Source organism: Pelodiscus sinensis, chromosome 21, assembly GCF_049634645.1.
Source record: "Pelodiscus sinensis isolate JC-2024 chromosome 21, ASM4963464v1, whole genome shotgun sequence".
NCBI lineage: Eukaryota > Metazoa > Chordata > Testudines > Trionychidae > Pelodiscus > Pelodiscus sinensis.
Genome location: NC_134731.1, coordinates 2,780,349 through 2,799,563, shown reverse-complemented (window position 1 = coordinate 2,799,563; position 19,215 = coordinate 2,780,349). Strand labels below are relative to the sequence as shown.

Below are 19,215 nucleotides of genomic sequence, written 5' to 3'. Positions count from 1 at the left end.
TCAGAATTTTCATTTCCCTCTCACTTCAGATAAGAGGAACCCACTCAAACACAAATGACTGGCTATGCAGCTAAAACAGGACTACTGAAACAGTAACTGCTGAGTACGGAGGGTTGGGAGGAGTCTGGGTTACCTGTCTGCACAGGTTTATCATACGGGTAAGTTACGAGCAGAGCGCCACCATCCAGTGCAACAGAGAGGCTGAAATCTCGCTTCAGGATCAAGTTCTCAACGATTGCTTTGGTCTCTGGCTGTCCCATCCCAGGGTACAAGGAGAAGTTGCCTAAAAACAGAACAAAGGAAGTCATAAGAGCTCACCATCTTGTTAGTCTTCCTGGGATAAAGGTTTCCAGAAATATGCTCTTTGCTAGTGTTGGTACTGATGCCAGCTGCAAGTGATTATGAAGCTATTTCTGTGGGGCCCTTGCCAAAGCACGTGGCACCTTACACCCTTTAAAAATGCACATGGTCACTCAAGACAGACATAGAATCCTAGATCTGAAGGGACCTTGAGAGTTCATCAAGTCCAGTCCCCTGCCCTCACAGCAGGACCAAGCACCATCTAGACCATCCCTAACAGATGTCTGTCTAAACTGCTCTTAAATATCTTCAAACAGAGAGATTCCACAACCTCCCTAGGCAATTTATTCCAGTGTTTAACCACCCTAACAGTTAGGAAGTTTTTCCTAATGTCCAACCTAAATCTCCCTCACTGCAGTTTAAGCTCATTGCTTCTTGTCCTATCATCAGAGGTCAAGGAGAACAATTTTTCTCCCTCCTCCTTGTGACACCCTTTTAGATACTTGAAAACTGCTCTCATGTCCCCTCTGTCTTCTCTTTTCTAAACTAAACAAACCCATTTCTTTCAGTCTTCCCTCATAGCTCATGTTTTCTAGACCTTTAATCATGTGTTGCTCTTCTCTGGACCTTCTCCAAATCTTTCTTGAAATGTGATGTCCAGAACTGGACACAATACTCCACCTGGGGCCTAATCAGTGCAGAGCAGAGTGGAAGAATGACTTCTCATGTCTTGCTCACAACACCCCTGTTAATGCATCCCAGAATCGTGTTTGCTTTTTTTGCAACAGTGTCACACTGTTGACTCATATTTCGCTTATGGTCCACTATGACCCCCTAGATCATTTTCAGCAATACTCCTTCCTAAACAGTCGCTTCCCATTCTGTATGTGTGAGACTGATTGTTTCTTCCTAAGTGGAGTACTTTGCATTTGTCTCCAGATCATTTTGAATGATGACCCTATCCTCCAAAGCACTTGCAATCCCTCCCAGCTTGGTGGTATCTGCAAACTTAATAAGCGTCCTCTCTATGCCAATATCTAAATTGCTGATAAAATATTGAACAGAACCAGTCCCAAAACATACTCCTGCAGAACCCCACTTGTTATGTGAACCATTAATAACTACTCTCTGAGAATGGTTATATGTCAGTTATGCACCCATCTAGGTTCTATTTCCCTAGTTTATTGTTAATAACATTGTGCAAGACCGTATCAAATGCTTTACTAAAGTCTAGGTATACCATGTCTACTGCTTCTCCCTTTTCCACAAGACAGGTTATCAAAGAAAACTATCAGATTGGTTTGACATGATTTATTCTTTACAAATCCATTCTGACTGTTACTTATCACCTTGTTATCTTCCAGATGTTTGCAGATGAATTCCTTAATTACTTGCTCCGTTATCTTCCCTGGCACAGAAGTTAAACTGACTGGTCTGTAGTTTCCTGAGTTGTTCTTATTTCCCTTTTTATAGATGGGCACTAGATTTGCCCTTTTCCAGTCTTCTGGAATCGCTCCCGAATTGCATGATTTTTCTAAATGATAGCTAAAGACTCAGATACTGCCTCTATCAGCTCCTTGAGTATTCTAGGATGCATTTCATCAGGCCCTGGTAACTTGCAAACATCTAACTTTTCTAAGTGATTTTAGCTTTTATTTATTTTTAAACCTACTCCATTTCCACTAGCACTTGCTATGCTGGGCATTCTGTCACCGATCTTCTTGATGAATACCAAAACTAAGAAGTCATTGAACATCTCTGCCATTTCCAAATTTCCTGTTATTGTTTCTCCCTCATCACTGAGCATTGGGACTACCCCTGTCCTTGATCTTCCTTTTGCTTCTAGTATATTTGTAGAATGTCTTCCAGTCAATTAATGGGTGCATTTGTCCACCACTTTCAATATTGAATAGACCTTGCAGGTTACTATTTCCCCCAAAAGCCATGCCATGCTTCATGTTTTTCCATGCAACAAAACCAGCCAAAAAACCCCAGTCCAGCACTCAGACAGGACAGACTTGTGGGGCTCCAATGTAACAGCTTTAGACAATGAAGGTGCAGCATTGAGCAAACTCCAGAAGATGGAGGAAGTCAACAGCACAAAGGAGGAGAGTGTCTGGATTTAAAGGATCTTCCCTGCCCTCCTCCCAGAACAATGAAGTCAATATCAAAAGTCACTTGAGGTCTTGGATCTTAGATGCTACTACATAGACTATGTCATGAACAAACCAGGATTTTTTCCTCCTTCACACAAAAGAGGTTACAGAAGGTAACTTGAACTCATCAGGATATCCCATCCAGTTAGAACAGATACGTAACTGAAGCAGACAGTGGTGCCAGACCTTACGAGAACACAACTAGCCATGTTCAAACGGTTAACTGGTTAAACGCTAGTGTTTAACCAGTTGACCAATAACTTAATTGGTGTGACTTGCCGCTGTCAGAGTTCATCAGCAAGGACTGGTTAACAGGCAAGCATATCAATAAGCCTCATGCTTCTGCTTACCAGGTAACCATTTAACATCCCTAAATATGACTGACACCAAGTCTAGCATGGTTATGCGGGAGATCTGGCAGAAACCAGCATAACGGTGAACCAGAGAATAACTGTTAATTAGCTTTACTTGTGAAGTCAGTGTCCAGATCTTTGCCACGAGCATTGGTTTGTCCAATCCTGGATGAGCAGTCTCTCTCTTGAGCAATCTCGCGCCCATCTGGATTTAGGGAAGGTACAATCACAATTCTGGTCCTGTCAATGAGCTACACACAGAGAGAAGACTAAGTTCAAAAGATTCTCCCAGGTTTTCACAGCCAGTGATGACAGACAGTGAAGAATTCCCTGCACCTTCGCTTGCTCAGGTTCCAGGAAGCGCTGCCTACTCCACAAAAGAGTTTGTCCTGAGTTTTCAGCATTGTGCCCAGGATGACAGATCCAGGCCAGCCGCCCCACAACAATCAGGATGGGACACCCTATCAACTCCCACTGACTTTTCAGGAGCCTTCCCCTGCCCTCCTCAAAGGCTTGGTCCCTCAGAGTTCACACACTGTCCTCAGCGCCCATCCCCCACCCAATATTTACACCAGGAAGTTTTCTGGATTTCATATAACCACAGTCCCACATTAGGAGGAGGATTTCACCCATTAACCACCCTTTATTCGGGCCACGACCCTGTGGCTGGTCGAGCAGCTGTCACCGGGCACTGGTTCCTTACCTTGGTGATGGCTGCGTTCTTTTTGTAGTTCATACAGAGGAACTCCGCCAATGCCAAGAGCAGTTCTGTGCCAACTGGAGCATTTCCATGGATACCAGCCACAAAGCGGATCTTGGGCTCCTCGGGCTCAGACTGGTTGGGTTTGTTGGATATTTCGAGGGACGAGATTTGACGGTACTCAACACTGTGGCCCAAGCTGCCAGGTGAGAAACAAGTCCCAATTATTTATGGCTGGAGAGCCACCTTTGTACAGGTCAATGAGGGCCAGGAAGGGAGCAAAGCTGTTCCCAACAGAAAGGGACAAAGAAGAATTCCCTGCAATTCTGTGTTGCATCACTAAGTGAGAGAACAACAACAGCGTGTGTCCTGCCCAGCCAGAACTGCCTGCCTGCCTAACATTTGCAGGATGCAAGCATACATGCAAAGCTGCTGAGTAAGAGTCAAAAATAACTGGTCCTACTCCAGGAGATTCTTTGACACGCAGAAGAAAATCAAAGCCTGAAAGCTGAAATCTACTGAAACTGAGCTGATTTGGAGATTAGCAATACTGGTGAACAAGCAGTGAGAACTATGGAGGGGGACATTGTGATAAAAGGGTACGTTTAAAGGCCCACACTGTGAGAAGTGACTGAATGTTCACAAGAACATTAGAATGACCTATGCAGTGTTGTTGAGGTCATGGTGGTCTTAGGACAGAAGAGTCATGAGGTGGGAGAGGTCATAACTTATTGGACCAACTGTGAAGAGAGAGACAGGCCAGCTTTCGAGCTTATCTTACCAGAAGATTTCCTGGTGTAAGCATGGCGGGGGAAGGGAGGGAGGTTTGAGGACAGGAGAGCTCTGTGTGGCTTGAAAGCTCCTCTCCTTTCACCGACAGAAGATGGTCCAATAATACAGATAATCTTACCCACAGTGAGCACGCTTACAGATAGAATTCAAGCACTGTTCAAATCATGCCTGCCAAGCAAGAGAAATCTGGGACTAGAAATCAACGAGCAAGTGTCACAACTTAGACTTAATTTGTGGACAAAATAAATAGATTAGAGACAGACTCTGGCTAGATCCTATATGCCACTTGGGATTTGAGTTTGTCTTCCTCTCCCCTACCTTGTCCCGTCCCCCCGCTTTCTATCAAATAAGCCTGGCTTATCTGGACAAAACAGCAATATTTTACAACATTGCTGTAAGCCTGTGAGCAGAAAGGTAGCTAAATCGAAAGCCCTCAATGGCCTGATGCAGATAAAATGTTGCCATGTCTCAGGAGAGCTGATAAGGCTCATTGCTATGTTCCTATGTTTTTCCAGCAGTGAGATGATGATGTGACAGAAGTGGCATTTTCCATCTCCACTGTTCTTTTTCCTTCCCTCCTGGGTGTGCTTGTCTTGTCTTGTCTTTTAAAAAATGGAAATGGACTTCAACCGCTCCAGCTTATCTCAACTACATTTTGCCCAACAGGACACAGATCTTTAATGCCCATTATGAGATTGTCAGACAAAATTCTTTAGAGCTAAGAGGACAGAACGAGGAATGTTGTTACAATGAAAGCATTGCCCAACACATTTTGATGCTTTCACTGGGTTTCCTTTATCTTTAAAAAAATGTTAGAAGGATTTATAGCATGTCTGCAAGGTGCTGAGCAGAATCAGGTCTTCTACTAAACCTTGGACCTTGTATACGATTGAAATGTTAGACACTCACGTGGGGACGTTAACACCTCTGACTCTGAGGGTGCATATACCCCATCAACTTTAATACAGCATAAGAGGGATGCTGCCAAGGCCCATTTATAAACCCTTCTATTGACACTGATGAATATAGCCCCAATGCTAATGGATCCAACTGTGACTGGATTTGCCACTGAGAAAAGCAAAAGGAGGAAAACCACAAACCAAATTCCCATCATCTGAGGAGGTCACAGCTGACGACACAAGCCATGGGTCACTGCCATTAATCATCACAACCAGGAAGTACAAGAGGGTACAGATGAGAACAGCAACTCTTGTGAGCAGCACACTAGCATGCAATGCCTGGCAATAATTGAGCCAACAATGCGTGGGAGGCATTTAAATCAGCAGATTGCACCAGGTGCCATTCTAACCCCAACCCTAAGCGAAAGGACAAAGTGAAGGACCACAGCTGACAGAGGAGCACATATGGGAGGGCTCGGGCCTTGAACTAGGAAGGTAACCCAGAGGTGGTCTCTAGGGCGACAGTGACCTGGAAGAGATTACCAAGTCACAAAGGAAGGAAAGAACAAAGGAATGTCTGGGATCATTCTGCATGGAACCACGCAGGACAGGGCCATTCGGGATGCCTCTCCAACCGATTGCTTTGGTAAGTGACACTGTACCATTCTGGGTAGGAAGGTCAGAGGGAGCTAGAGAGGAGGGAATCCAGAGACAGAGACATTAGTAGAGCGTATGGGAAAAGACGCATGCACAGACTAGCATTCAAGTGAGCCAGGGCTGGGTCTCCTTTATCTAGAGAGTTACAGCTCTTCTCCAGGACCTCGATGTTCCTACTGTGTGATGGATAAAGAGCTCGCTGCTGTCAGTGACAGATTTGTATCTTAAACAACCAATAGTCTGGTAGTACTTTATAGACTAGCAAAACATGTAGATGGTGTCATGAGCTTTTGTGAGCACAGCCCACTTCTTCAGCTGACCAAAGTGTCATATGAAGTGGGCTATGCCCACAAAAGCACATGACACCGCCTACACGTTTTGTTAGTCTGTACAGGATACAGGATACACTTAAACAACAACAAATGGTCTGGTAGCACTTTATAGACTAACTCAGCTACCCCCTGAAGATTTGTAACTGTGATAATACCTATTTGTCTGCTTCTTGGCCTCCCATCAAGAAACACACAACATGTCTGCTCATTTCTGCCTTCCTCCCTAAAGGGCCTTTTGGATTCTCCATCTTTCCCATTCATATTTCAGTCTTCTTCCCTCTGTCCCAAACTGTTGATTAATCTGAACAGAAGGCAAACATTTTCCTGGATGTTTCAGTGACCATCCAAAGCCACTACAGCTTTGAGATTATAGCTCCATCTGCCATCCAGTACAGATACCTGCTACAGGTATTGTCTGTCATTTGACATTAGGCACCTTCTGATGGAGACTCTAGCTTCCTGTGTATGGAACATGGTGAGCACACTCGCGGCAGGACCATCATGTGCCATTTGCTACTCTCTAGCCGCAGGCTGTTTCTTTGAGAGGCAGTGAGCCAGAAGCAGCATCACTTACGTGGTGAGATTTGTGATCTGGGGGTAGTTCAAGTTGAGGGCTCTCAGAAAGTCAGACAGGTCTTTGTACGGATGGTAGCGGTAGGGAGAAACATCCATCGAAGAGTTTAGCACGAGGCGTTCCAAACCACTCTCAGCAGAGAGGTCTTTGATCAGGCTCTCAAACTCCTTGGTAGAGGGATCGCTAGTGTCTTCGTTCTTGATGATGGGTGTCTTCCCCTCCTCAACTTTGGAGTCTGTTCGTGACAGAGTGAAGTTGACTTGCACTGCACCTTTATCCCCAACACTGACAGTCTTGGTGAGCGGGTTATACCTGCCCGAGAACACAACATACATGGAAACTGAAAGTAGGTTCGAAAGCTACATTTGTTGCAATACCTTCCCCAGCAGGACATCATGTTAGGCTGTAACCTGCTCTTGATCAAACTAGGGCAAGGTGCACAGCAAAGGAAAACAAAACAATAGCAAGTCAGTCCGAGAAAAGACATTATGAATACCATGCGGGGCAGAGGACTCAGAGTGGGAGGCAGAGATCGCCATAGATAACTGCAGTTCCTACTAGCAGGTGGAGCTGGGGAAATTCAGCAGCTCAGGTACTGTGGCCAAAACTATCAGGTGGGTCTTTCGAGACAGCTTTGACCAGAAGGGTAACCTGGGGTTGGGAGAACCAGAGCAATTAACGAAGCTATTCTTGAGTAGCTGTCTACAGAGAAGCTTCTCTGAAACACATACCTACTTAACTTATTAACCATGTTCCATCACAGGTAACCATCTGTGACTGACTCCCTTGTGAGAACTACCATTCCCATGATTGGCAGTTCTGTGGACTAAATGCCCTCTATTAAAGTTTTCAGTGGGTTGGAGTCCAGGGGGTGTTAAGTGCTGTGCTCAGGATAAGCACAGGTCCCAGCACTCACTTCAGGCTGAAGGGAAGAGGCACTAGTAACAGCTGAATGAGGGGAAGGTTTGTCCAAGGTGCCAGTCACTCACCCTCGGGCAGATGCTGTGATTCTGTAAGATCCTTGGACCAACAGGCGCCAGTAGTCCCCAGCCTTGTAAGTCGTGACAGGGTGGTCGATGTCAGCAACACTAATGGTAGCATTTGAGATGCCCCTTCCATCTGTGGCATCCAGCACAAATCCCCTGACACCCCGGTGAACCTGGACAGAGGATAAGAAAACCAACATGGTTCAGTGTCAACAAATTGGAGGCATTTACACCACTCAGCATTGTGATATTCACACAATGAGTAACGCACCCCACGAGTAATGGCAACAAGCAGCAAATCGCTGTGCATTCCCTGTCAATTCTAGTCCTGCGGGACGTGAAGGGAATCTGGGCCCAACAGGGCTGGCCCACATCATTTTGGCACCTGAGGCGGGGAGCTCAAATGACACCGACATGCCCCCTCGCTTGGGCCAAAACTCTGAAAGGGTCAATTCTGCCTTCTTCCTGTTCTACTCCTCTCGTGGTACTGCTCTACCACCTACCCCAATAAAGGAGAACTTAAAATGCCTTGTTCAAAAAGTGTGAACTAGTGGTGCTCCCCCCACCTGAGGCGGCCACTTCAGTTCGTCTCATGGTAAGGCCAGCTCTGGGGTCCAGGTTCCCAATGTACTCTGTGATACCCTGTTTGAAGCCAGTTTCCTCTGAGGGGCACAAGTTTCACTGAAGCCGCAGTGGTACATCTTAGGGATGCGAATGACTAGTCGACTCTCTGATAAGCAAATGCTTATCGGATAGTCAACAAGCTTGTCGACTACCCCCCCTCCCCCGCCTATCAGAAAGAGGCAGCAAATGGGGGGAGAAGGTGGTACTTCAAAGTGGCAGCACCGTGTAGAGACTGGGGCCAAACCCCAGGCTCCATACGGTGCTGCTGTTTTGAAATGCCACACAGCCCGGGGCCAGCTGGGGTGTTCCCAGGCTGCACATGGTGTTTCAAAGCAGCAGCTCCATGTGGAGCCAGGCCAGGTTCAGTGGGGGAGTCCCCAGCTGATCCCAGGCTCCACGCAGCGCTGCCACTTTGAAATGCCACGAGGAGCCTCATGCTGCGCTCCCCACAGTGTTTCAAAGCGACAGCACCGCATAGAGCCCAGGGCCAATGGGGGAGTCCACAGCTGACCCCAGGCTCCATGCGGCGCTTTCACTTTAAAGTGTTGCAACAGCCCAAGGGCTGTTTCTACACTTCAAAGGCGGAGGCGCCCTATTGACTAGTCAAAATGCCTCCACAGCGCTGCCACACCAAATCCCACAGAACCAACTGCATGGAGTCTCCTCCAAACTTCTGAAAGGTTAAGATACTCCAGTTAAAGTTTAAGCTATTGAGCAAGCATCACTGGCTTAAACTTCCATAAGGATTCCTGCTATGATCACAACTCATTTGCGGGTTTGTTTTTTTTTAAATCGGGGTGCAACAGTCACCCTTCTGGCCAAGCAGCAGTGCTCCTTCCAATCTGTAGATGAACCCAGAGATAGACACACTGAGGGTCCTCTAATATGAACAGATTTATCTGGGATACTTCAGAAGCACTGTAAAGCATCATGCAGCATTTCTGTCCCTGCTGGCTGCTGACTGTAGCAGCTTACCTGCTTTATGAACTGGATCAGAGACCGGTGGTTCTGCTCCCAGTACTTTGGCAAGTCTTCAGCATTTGGGTATTTCACACAGCCTAACTCAATGGTCACTTCAAAACAGTTTGTGTTTAAATAGTTCCAATCTTGCATCCCACCTATGGCAGAAACATCAGAACCATAGTTAAGTACCTCAAAGTCTTCTTACAAGAATCATAAAATACTCTGGCTGTTAAGCTGTAGCATATGGAGGCATTAGAGATGTCACCCTATGTGCATATATCTAATAGCAAAATGCTGCCTTGTACAGAAAAGCGAAGAGGTTGACACAGGGTGAGGCCTCCCCCAATGCAGGCTTCAGAGATGCAGTTCGGACAGGTTTATTACTAAACTAGACACTTTTCATGCTTGTATCTCAAAAATATAGATGGTAGCAAGTTATGTTTAAGCATTCCATACCCCCTTCCCAACACAAACAAGCACAGCCCACCTGACCACAGGCAGGCATAGCGCAGTTTCACCCAGTTCAAAATGTTTTTGTCCAACTACAAATTAGAGATTGTAAGACCCTGAGAGCCAGATCCACCACGAAGAGATCTAGGTGATGAACTGGAAATTCTAGACAGAATCTCGTGTCCACAGATACATTCAAATGGAAAATAAGACTTGAGAGCCAGCGTACTCCAGGCCACAAACACTTTTCCCCCACATGGTGTTTTACCTTGAACATTGTACCAGTGAGCCCCATTAGTGATGCCATGGGGGAAATACTCATTGGGGTACATGTCCTTGCAAGGGTTGCCCTGGTACATCTGAGTATTTTCCTGGGAAAAAAAAAAAAAAAAAAAAGAAGTGATCACACATGAACTCTGGACTTGGCACGTATTGTGGTGACACTTTCCACGTTAAGTCCGTTATATTTTAATATGCATCTTGAACTGGCAGCATGTGTTAAATACGGAAGGGTATTTATGAACATATATAGCCACACAGAGCACCGTTCTCTGAACTAATGCTAATCCAGTGCTGATTATCTACGGCCACAGAGCACCCGCCCATGTCTGGTCACACCCATGCTTCCTGTTGTGGCTCATCTGCAATATACCACTGTCCCTCCACCAAGGGTCTTGCATACACATTCAAATACTCCATTTCTATGGCTTCCAAATACATAGACAACATGCTGTTCCTACAGCACCTGATTATTCTGGAAATTAGCTCCTGCAAAGACAGCCTCTTGCAAGACTGGTTCTGCTGGAATCCCAAGACAGACAGCAACATTACAGTTTCAGGGCAAGACTCCATGAACTTCACCTACACTTAAGTGTTTTTTCCAACAGTTCAAGCATTTTTTGCCAACTGGTCAAAAGCAGTTACCCAGGTGCAATGTGCACTTGCTTTGTTTTTAAATTATAACCTTACCTTGGAATAAGAAAGCGCAAGCTGCTGAAACACAGCATCGTCTGGTGATTTACTGTAGATGGCTATTCCTTTCTCATCATCATCAAAGGGGTAATTAACCACTAAAGAACCTGCAGGGGAAGGAAGACACTACTTAGCGTGCTTTTTAGAATGGATTTTTAAAGAAAGGATGCATTTAAAAACAAGTCTGTGCATTTGCCAAGGCTTAGAATCAGCCACCGTACTAAGCCAGGTAGATAAAGGAGGCAATGAACATGTACTAACAGTTACCAATCCACTAGGGATGTAAGTATCATTTTAAAGAGCACTTGTTGAAACATGAATTATATCGGTTAACCATTTAATGATTAACATGATGATGGTGCAGGACTGTCACCTGGCTCTGTGCTGCAGGGGTTCAGGCTACTGCGCCAACTTATTTTAAATGATAACTGCAATATATTAACAGGAAGAGCAATACTTATCAGTTAATCATTTAATATTTCACATCCCTCTAGTGGTATGTTCAAAAAAATGTCATAGCAATTCTAAACCTGGAGCACTGCAACTCAGCATTTTGCCCCCGCGTGTAAGAAAGCTGGGCACAGAGCATGGGGGGCAATTTTCATCTGAGATGGAAAAGCCAGAGACCAGGAGGTTTACAGAAGGAGGAGTGGAATTTGAGTCAGTAGTACCCTTGACCAGCTGCAGTTACAACATTACATCCCTTCACCCCTTAGGATGACTTCTTGTTACAAGCTTCTGTGCATAATTAAGTCGAATTAAAGTCTCAGAGGGGTTGCCGTGAGTCTGTACCCACAAAAACGCGTCCTGTGGCACCTTAAAGGCTAACAGATTTATTTGGATATAAGCTTTTGGCGTAAAAAAATCTCAGATAGCATTGTCACCAGTTTGCATGAACTGATTTCAACTTGAATTTAGATCATTCCAAAAGGCAACTAATTCAATTATTGGGACTCTAGTAGCTGAGCCAAACAGTGAGGAGATGATGTCAAGCAGTTCCATTAAATCCCTTGATGTTCTATGGAACGAGACATCTAGCCAATCTGGATACGTGGTGCAGCAGACACACTTAAGGTGAAGAACACTGAACCACCCAGAAGTTAATTCCATGGAGACCAACACGGCTCATTTAAAGGTGCTTTTGTTGTGCTCATCACTAGTAGACCTAGGTGCCTCCAGATTTGGAAAGAATGTCATAATTTCCTCTCAAGAGGGCCAGATGAACTGCTCCCCTCAGGGGTAAGTGGCTGTAGACTTCTGCCAAAGGCCCCTCCTTAATGCATTATTGATCTATTTAGGCAAGAGCCTGGCAACTGGCCAAAGGAAGCCAATTCCATGACAGAGAAAATTCTGCAGCTCTTCCTAGATACAGAGCTGAAGCACACAAGTATCACGCAGCCTCCACAATGGGGCACAGTGACCACCCTTCTCCCACTAGGTAGTTTTACAGCAGGCTCATTTTGTCTACATACCTCCATGCAAGTTTGCTGAGAGTACGAATGGAAAGGCCTTAAGCCAGTTTATGACAGCGACGGTCTCTGGCTGCAGCGGGTCAGTCGTTGGGAGGAACTGGTCTGGGAAGTTTCGGTTCAGGTCATAGCTGTTACTATTGTTTCTGCCAACCGTGCTGCTTCTGTCTCCTGAAGAAAAGACAAATATGTTCAGCCTGCATGCCCCACTCAGAGCAGCACAAATTCATTACCAGCTTGCTTCAATGCAAAGGAAAGAGAGGGGATTGCTCTGAGACTGCCCAGAACACAGAACTCTCCACCAGCCCCACGGAGGTTAGAAATACATTAAGGGGCTGGTTTCCTACACCTGTCCTCTCCAGTCCCCTAAGGAGGAAGCCCACTTCTTGCATGAAGATCTTGGGAAAGCAGCCTGCCAGGTGGCATGGACACTTATGCGGCTTTGCCTTCTGCTCTCCCTAGGTTTCTGATTTCATTACAGTCAGTACACAGAGAGATGACAAGTGCCGTTTAAACGAGGGAATAATCTACATGGACTGATGTCATAATCAGAAAAACCCCAGAGCTGCTCTCTCCAAACTAGTTTCATTACCAGTAATGTAATCAAGTAAACAGCAACTACTGCTTGAAGAACTGGCTTTGCCCTCCCAATTTGCATAGCTACAACCTTCAGAGAGTTCACAAAGAGCTGCTTTACCAACTCCAACATCGCAATAAGACTCCGTTAATGATCCTTGGAAACATACTTTTCAGAGTGCCAGTCTCCGAGCATGGATCTTATAAGTCTGCAGTTGTTGCTGAAGCATAAGGGCACCGTAACCATTTGGAACACAGGCACAGGACTTCGCACATCAATAAAAGCGGATGTGCGCTCCCACACAGGAGAAGCGAGCCAGTTCTCTGCCCTTCTGGGTCAGGAAAAGTTACGTGCAAATGGAAGTTAGGCTCCTGACCCTTTCACAGTGACACTCTCTAGTGCTCACTCTTGAGCCTATAGAACATGAAAGGCTGTTCAGTAACATGCAGAGCTACCTTCTTGGGATTTTTCGTAGCCATCGGGGTTCATGGAAGGCATGATGTGGATTCGAGTATTAAGGATCAACTCTGTGACTTCAGGGTCTGATCCAAAGTTCTTGCAGAGATAATCGATAAGATTCAGAAGCAATTCTCGACCTACTACTTCATTCCCGTGCATATTCCCAATGTACTTGAACTCTGGTTCACCTGGACAGAACAGACGTTTCAGCAACAGAACCATGGCTTTGTCACTATAATAGACAGCAATACTTGGAGACACCCCGACACAGTAAAGCCAGTCTGAACACCAGCACCTCAAGACCACATGCGATGGGCCACTGAAATCCCTTGTAGGCTCTCCCCGAGTTTATTTCCTGCAGTGACATGGCATCAGCCTTGCTACAGGGATAGGACAACTCCAAGGGAAGATAGCTGTGCCAGGAATTTGCTCTACATGGTCAAGACAGAGTTACCCCCAAATCCCTTTAAGAGTGACTCAGATGAGGAAGGCAGCATTTCTGCCTGCTGCAGAAGCACCCCCATCCGCAGCGTGATGTAGCAGGCCCAGCTAGGCTGAAACAGCTCCCCGCCTGCAGCACAATATAGGCAGGGAGCTGCTTGGACGGGGCCAGCAATTACTGGTAAGACTGGTCATTGGTTACCCCTTTATATCCATAGCAGGCAGTGTCCAAGAACTGCCACCACAGGGGATGCCTCCCCATTTCCCTGGGCAGCTCAGGCAATGTACCTGGGCAGACCAGGGAACTAAGCCCTGCACAGCAGGTCTGTTTCATACTTGGGAAGAGCATCTGAGTCTGGCCATTCTGGCTGCAATGTTTGGCTTGTGTTAGAGCAGCAGGATCTCTGCTCACTCGCAGAGTGGAATGCGAGCAGGACCAGCCACACCAAGGCTCGAGGGCACCAGCTGGCGTCTGTACCCAAGAGTGCAGAAGAAACAGTTCTACTTGCAAAGCTTTCTAAACGCTAATAAATCTCGCCAAGACAGCACTGGGGCCTCCCACAGAGGGTCAAGGGGCTGTGAAAGAACCACTCGGAAGGGCTTCCTTATATAACCAAGTGCTCCCTATAAATGCTTCTGCTCCTCTTGAAATTGAACCCCCAATATGCTCGGTTATTTCCAATAGGATGGCCTTGTCCCTGCCAGGCCAGCCTCACAATCCACCTGCCCCTCCCCCCGACTTCCCAGTCTGTCCATACAGCTCCACAGCGGCATTCCCAGGCATCCGAGATGCCATCTGGCAGAGGCCCGGATGCATACCCTGCCACACGCTACAGAAAGATTTCATGGAACTGGCAGATTACCTGGCTCGTGGATGCCCGGGTTGTCTGATATCTCCATCACATACAGTTCCCTTTGCTCCACTGACTTGCCCACCGAGTAGAGGCGTGTGATGTTGGTGTACTCGCTGGCGTACCGCCTCAGGAAGATCTCCATATCAGGGAAGTGGTGGTGGCGAAAGTCTTCAGGCTGGAGCGGCTGGTGGAGAGAGGTTGGGCTTGCTGCCTTTGCTGTGGCAGTGGCATTGGCAGCGGCATTGGCAGCAGAGCCTGGGGCAAGAGTGGCAGCAGCCTGCGTGGGATCGGAAACAGGCACCACGACAGTAGGATGCAGAGAGAAATCCACCTCTGTTGCAGCCCCTTCTTTCACCTCAACATTCTCTACAGTCATTGGCACATATCTGAGTAAGACACACAAGTCTGCTTTCAACAAGAGATTCAATCAGTGAAACAAGCCAAATCCAGGATGCCGTAAGCGCCGTTTATGTTCCCTCCCCCACCACTCCCAGAACAGGGCGGGTACCAGTCAGGTCACATCCTGCTGCCACCAGGCCCAACCCTGTGTTGCCTGTAGAGAGGCCAGCCCTTCCAAAGAGACAGGAGAGAGGGAATTCCTAAGAACGGCCCCTCAGGGACCACCTTGGCAGCAAGCTAAGGGAAGACACTTTAACCCATGTAATGCCTGTTATAGGTTTTAATGCTCCCTCCCTCTCCCCAACACCATATCACCCAAACTGGCAGTGCTCTAGGGGCAAGAGCATTCAGTGTGCATCTCCTGTAAGCACATGAAACAACAACTTGGCAGCATCACAGGAATGACTCAGCATAGCAGCTTCTGGCCAAACCCCATAAGCAGGAAGAGACTACGAAGAGATCACATTAAACCATCCAGCCCCCCGGTGCTCCAGAGACATTACCCTGCGACAGCTGCAGTGATGTTATAGGTTCCAGGTACGAGCAATCTGTGGTAGTCACCAAATCGGCCTGCTGTGATGTTATGAGCAATGCCAGCAACAACAATGGTCGCATTTGCCAGGCCAGACCCATTCATCGAGTCCCTGACAAATCCTTTTACTCCCATGTGGACCTGGGGAACAAATCAGAAAGGAACTGATCAAGACAACTGATCCCAGAAACTTCCCCATTATCCCTACTGCTGATAAGTTTAAAACAGAGTCCGGTGAGCAAAAAGTGCCCAGCCAACCTGTAATTCAGAGGGTAGCTTGGCCAGACCACTTCACTGGAGACAAATCCCAGGATAAAACAAAACAGTCACCATCACTCAGAAATCTCTTGGGATCCCTATGGCAGGCCTGCTTTCCCCACAGAGAGGGACCCAAAAAAAAAAAAAAAAAAAAAAAAAAAAACCTGTCAAAATTTGTAATCCTGTCTGAATAGGCCTTCCAAAAGAACCTTATATAGCTGGTGACTTCTATTAATTCATAGCTGCCTTGTGGCCACAGGACCACAGAAACACTCCACCACCTGTACTCTCGGGACAGATCTGCCGGATAGGTGTACGTAGGCCTTTGTACCTATGTTCCACAAGCCCCCTTGCGCCACACCTCCTGAGAAGACCGCCCACATTTTACCTTCTCAATGAAAGTGAGGAGAGATTCTCGGTTATTCTCCCATTCCTGCTCAAGCTGGGTTGCCATTGGGTACTTGCAGCAGGACAGCTCAAAGGTGATCTCAAAGCAATCGGCCCACACGTAGTTGTAATCCTGCATCCCCCCTGGGGAACGGGAGAAGATTGGTCTCAAATGGTGAAATGCCAGACCCAGGAAGCACCTCCGACCCTGAAGCCCTCTTGCACACCAGCAGCATCTCTCAGAGCTGTGAAGTCCCTGTGGAGTATGCTGGAAGAGCTGAAAGCCATTGCCTTGCGCCTACTTCTGTATCAGGAGAGCATCTTTCATTGTGCTACTACTATCAAAACAATTTCAGGAAGTAACACCATCCCGATGCAGCTTTCAGAACTATTACTCCCATTCCAGTGCTGGGTGCAGAATCGCCACCCCCCCACCTCCAATGCTACCAAAGACAGGTGCTGCCCAAAGTGCCATCTGATTCTCACCTGTACCCTTGATTTGAGACTGCCACTGAACAATTTCCCACTCCTTCCTGTTTCTCAAAGCCACAGTCACCCCTCACTTCTGTCACTGGTAAACAGCTACAACACCAGACCGACCGACTTCCGTTCTGACCACGAAGGTCAGCTGTGACAGCAGTAGTGTGGCGCAATACCTGAGTCATCGCTAGATACTGGCCTTACTCCAACGGGCTACTTTACCCCATTAAACGTAATGGATATAGGATGCCCAGCAGTATTTGGGACCATTTAGTAGCTACAGCTAAGTCACCAAACCTCCCTTAGTATTTGCAAAAGTGAAGAGGTGTGGGGGGGGGGGGGGGGAGGAAGAGAGGGGGAGTGTTGAATTTGGGATCCTAAAATAATCCAGAGGCAGCTCAACCTTCTCTCTCTGTAACCCGCTCACCTGCCTTACCATGGCAACTGCAGGCCCTCAGATAAAGAGTGTGAAAGGTGCCTGGTTTCAATATACGCATCTCTGTTCCTTCTGCTGGGTGGAAATTTGAAAGTTCCTATGGCTACCCCTCAGTAAGTCAACTCATCTCTCCAGCCTGGAGAACATGGGCAGAACAGAGCTCTGCTGCTGTTCCTCAAAGATAAGCATTTTCAGCATTGCAAGGTCATGCCCTCACCATTACCACTCTGTCACACAGCTGTATTACAGCTCTGAGCACTCAAGAAGTTTCAACAGTAGCTAGCATGTTACAACACAGCTAAACAAATCCGTGAAACAGGCTTCAGAATCGCCCCGACAGACCAAACCACACTGCTGCTGCCAGATCTCAAAGCCACTTCAGCACTGAGTGTAGTTCCCCCTATGCAGCACTTACGTTCCTCTTTTACCTAGTGTCTAGTACATTCTTGGTGCTCTGGAAGTGAGACTGACTAATGTTGTATCTCATTCTTACAGCAGGATAAAATGATGCACAAGCAGTTAGGTACCCTGCAGGCATTTTTAAAGGGCACATTTTCAGGACAGCTTTGATCTGACATTTAAAATGGGCAATAAACACTTTCACAAGATGAGACCAATATGGAAATATTTCCACAAATCTTTTCTTTATGCAAATGAAAATTTAACAAGTTAACATTCTGTTGCTGTGTTAACAGAACTACTGCAGCACCGTGCTAGCTAGCACATGAGAACCATGCCTGAAACTAAATAGAAACAAGCGAACCACACCATGTTCTCATTCTGGGCAAACCGATGTCTGAGAACCGTATAAATATTTGTGGAAGAGTTCGGCATGACAGCATCGCTTAAGGAAAACTAGAAAAGAAAATCAGTGTTCATCTACTTTTATTCTCAGAAGACAACCCCCACCCATCTGCCCCCTCAAACAAATGCCATCTGGAGTAAAACAAAGTTTTGCCAGTCAGTCACTAGCCCAGAGCAGGATGTTATGAATTTGAGACTTCAATACATGACAAGTCTATCCAGTATTCACCTGCCATTCACAGATGCTCAACCAAAACAGAACGGCAGACTAAATTGGGGCTCAAACATCACTTCTTGAAAAATGGCCCCTCAGAAAGCAGCCCACTGCATGCTATAGAATTGTAATTGTGTTAGCTTCCCATTCACACAGCCCTTTACAAATGCAGGCAGGTTACATCTGCAGTGTAGGAAGTGAGCACCAGGTTTAGAAAAGACACACCGCTACACAAAGGATTCAGAGATTTGCAGAAAGCAAGTACTCTTTGACCCAGCATTTGTAGAAGACATCTGTGACCAGGGGCATCAGATGACACCATGCAGCAGAGCGCAAACAACAAAGCAACAAGTGTCAAACCAAGACAAAAAGTACTTTCATTCTGTGCAGCTAGCGTAATCAGGTTTGGGATAATTCAGGCTCTATGAAATTCGCATTAATGAGAGCACAGGGTCAAGGAATCCAAGCTCTCCCTTGCACTAGGACTGCAGCTGCAGGGGGGAAGGGCTGGCTGCCAATGCAGTTGCTAGAGATAAGAGATTAGAGGGCATGGGTAGTAGAGGGAGGCAAGGGCCATAAGGGCGAGCAGGCATTAAGAGCCAGCATCAAGGATTTAAGGGCAGCATCTGAGAATGCCAGTCTTTGCTATGTCAGTTTCCTGTTGGGAGTTGTGGCTGAGAAGAGGCACTATGGAGGGTGGGGAGAACCTCCCCTTCACTTCCTATGGCAGTGGAATACAAACAGGAAATTGAACCCATGCTCCTCGCCCACAGGAGGAACAGGAAGCCCACAGCTGCCGTCTGAGGAGTTGCTGTAGGGCTGTCTGAGGAGCTAGATCAGCAGCTCCAACCCCACTCATGTTTCTCTAGCTGTGTTCAGAGGAGAGCTGACCCCCTACCAGAGGGGTACTCAGAGCACTTCATGTGAGTAAATAGCTCCTTGTTACCCAACTGACAGGATAATCCCAACTATCGATATAAAATGACAGGAATTAAATTAATTGTTACCGCTCATTGTAGACAGTGCTCTGAAAACATCCATTCAATGTGCAGCGGCAGTCAAACAAGCAAACAATCATTAAGAACGGAATAGAGAAGACGACAGAATATCTTATTGCTCTGTATAAATCCACTAGGAGATTTATCCT

General features: G+C 46.7%; 1 protein-coding gene and 1 long non-coding RNA gene across 2 annotated transcripts in view; one reads left to right on the top strand and one right to left on the bottom strand.

Annotated features, from left to right (window-relative positions):
* The window catches only part of CPD (carboxypeptidase D), a 37,011-nt gene that overhangs the window by 7,594 nt on the left and 10,202 nt on the right, over positions 1-19,215 (bottom strand). Inside the window, exons 3-15 of the mRNA XM_075904622.1 lie at positions 16,136-16,278; positions 15,461-15,630; positions 14,568-14,944; positions 13,260-13,451; positions 12,231-12,398; positions 10,756-10,865; positions 10,055-10,157; positions 9,349-9,491; positions 7,753-7,922; positions 6,764-7,075; positions 3,513-3,708; positions 2,925-3,060; positions 134-283 (exon numbers count right to left, since the gene is read on the bottom strand). Coding sequence (XP_075760737.1) covers positions 134-283; positions 2,925-3,060; positions 3,513-3,708; positions 6,764-7,075; positions 7,753-7,922; positions 9,349-9,491; positions 10,055-10,157; positions 10,756-10,865; positions 12,231-12,398; positions 13,260-13,451; positions 14,568-14,944; positions 15,461-15,630; positions 16,136-16,278 — 2,370 coding nt within the window. The remainder of the gene's footprint in view (positions 1-133; positions 284-2,924; positions 3,061-3,512; positions 3,709-6,763; positions 7,076-7,752; positions 7,923-9,348; positions 9,492-10,054; positions 10,158-10,755; positions 10,866-12,230; positions 12,399-13,259; positions 13,452-14,567; positions 14,945-15,460; positions 15,631-16,135; positions 16,279-19,215) is intronic.
* LOC142819236 (uncharacterized) lies at positions 5,778-19,213 on the top strand. The gene is made up of 3 exons (XR_012897033.1): positions 5,778-5,846; positions 18,842-18,991; positions 19,088-19,213. It is a non-coding gene; the product is annotated as an uncharacterized LOC142819236 (long non-coding RNA).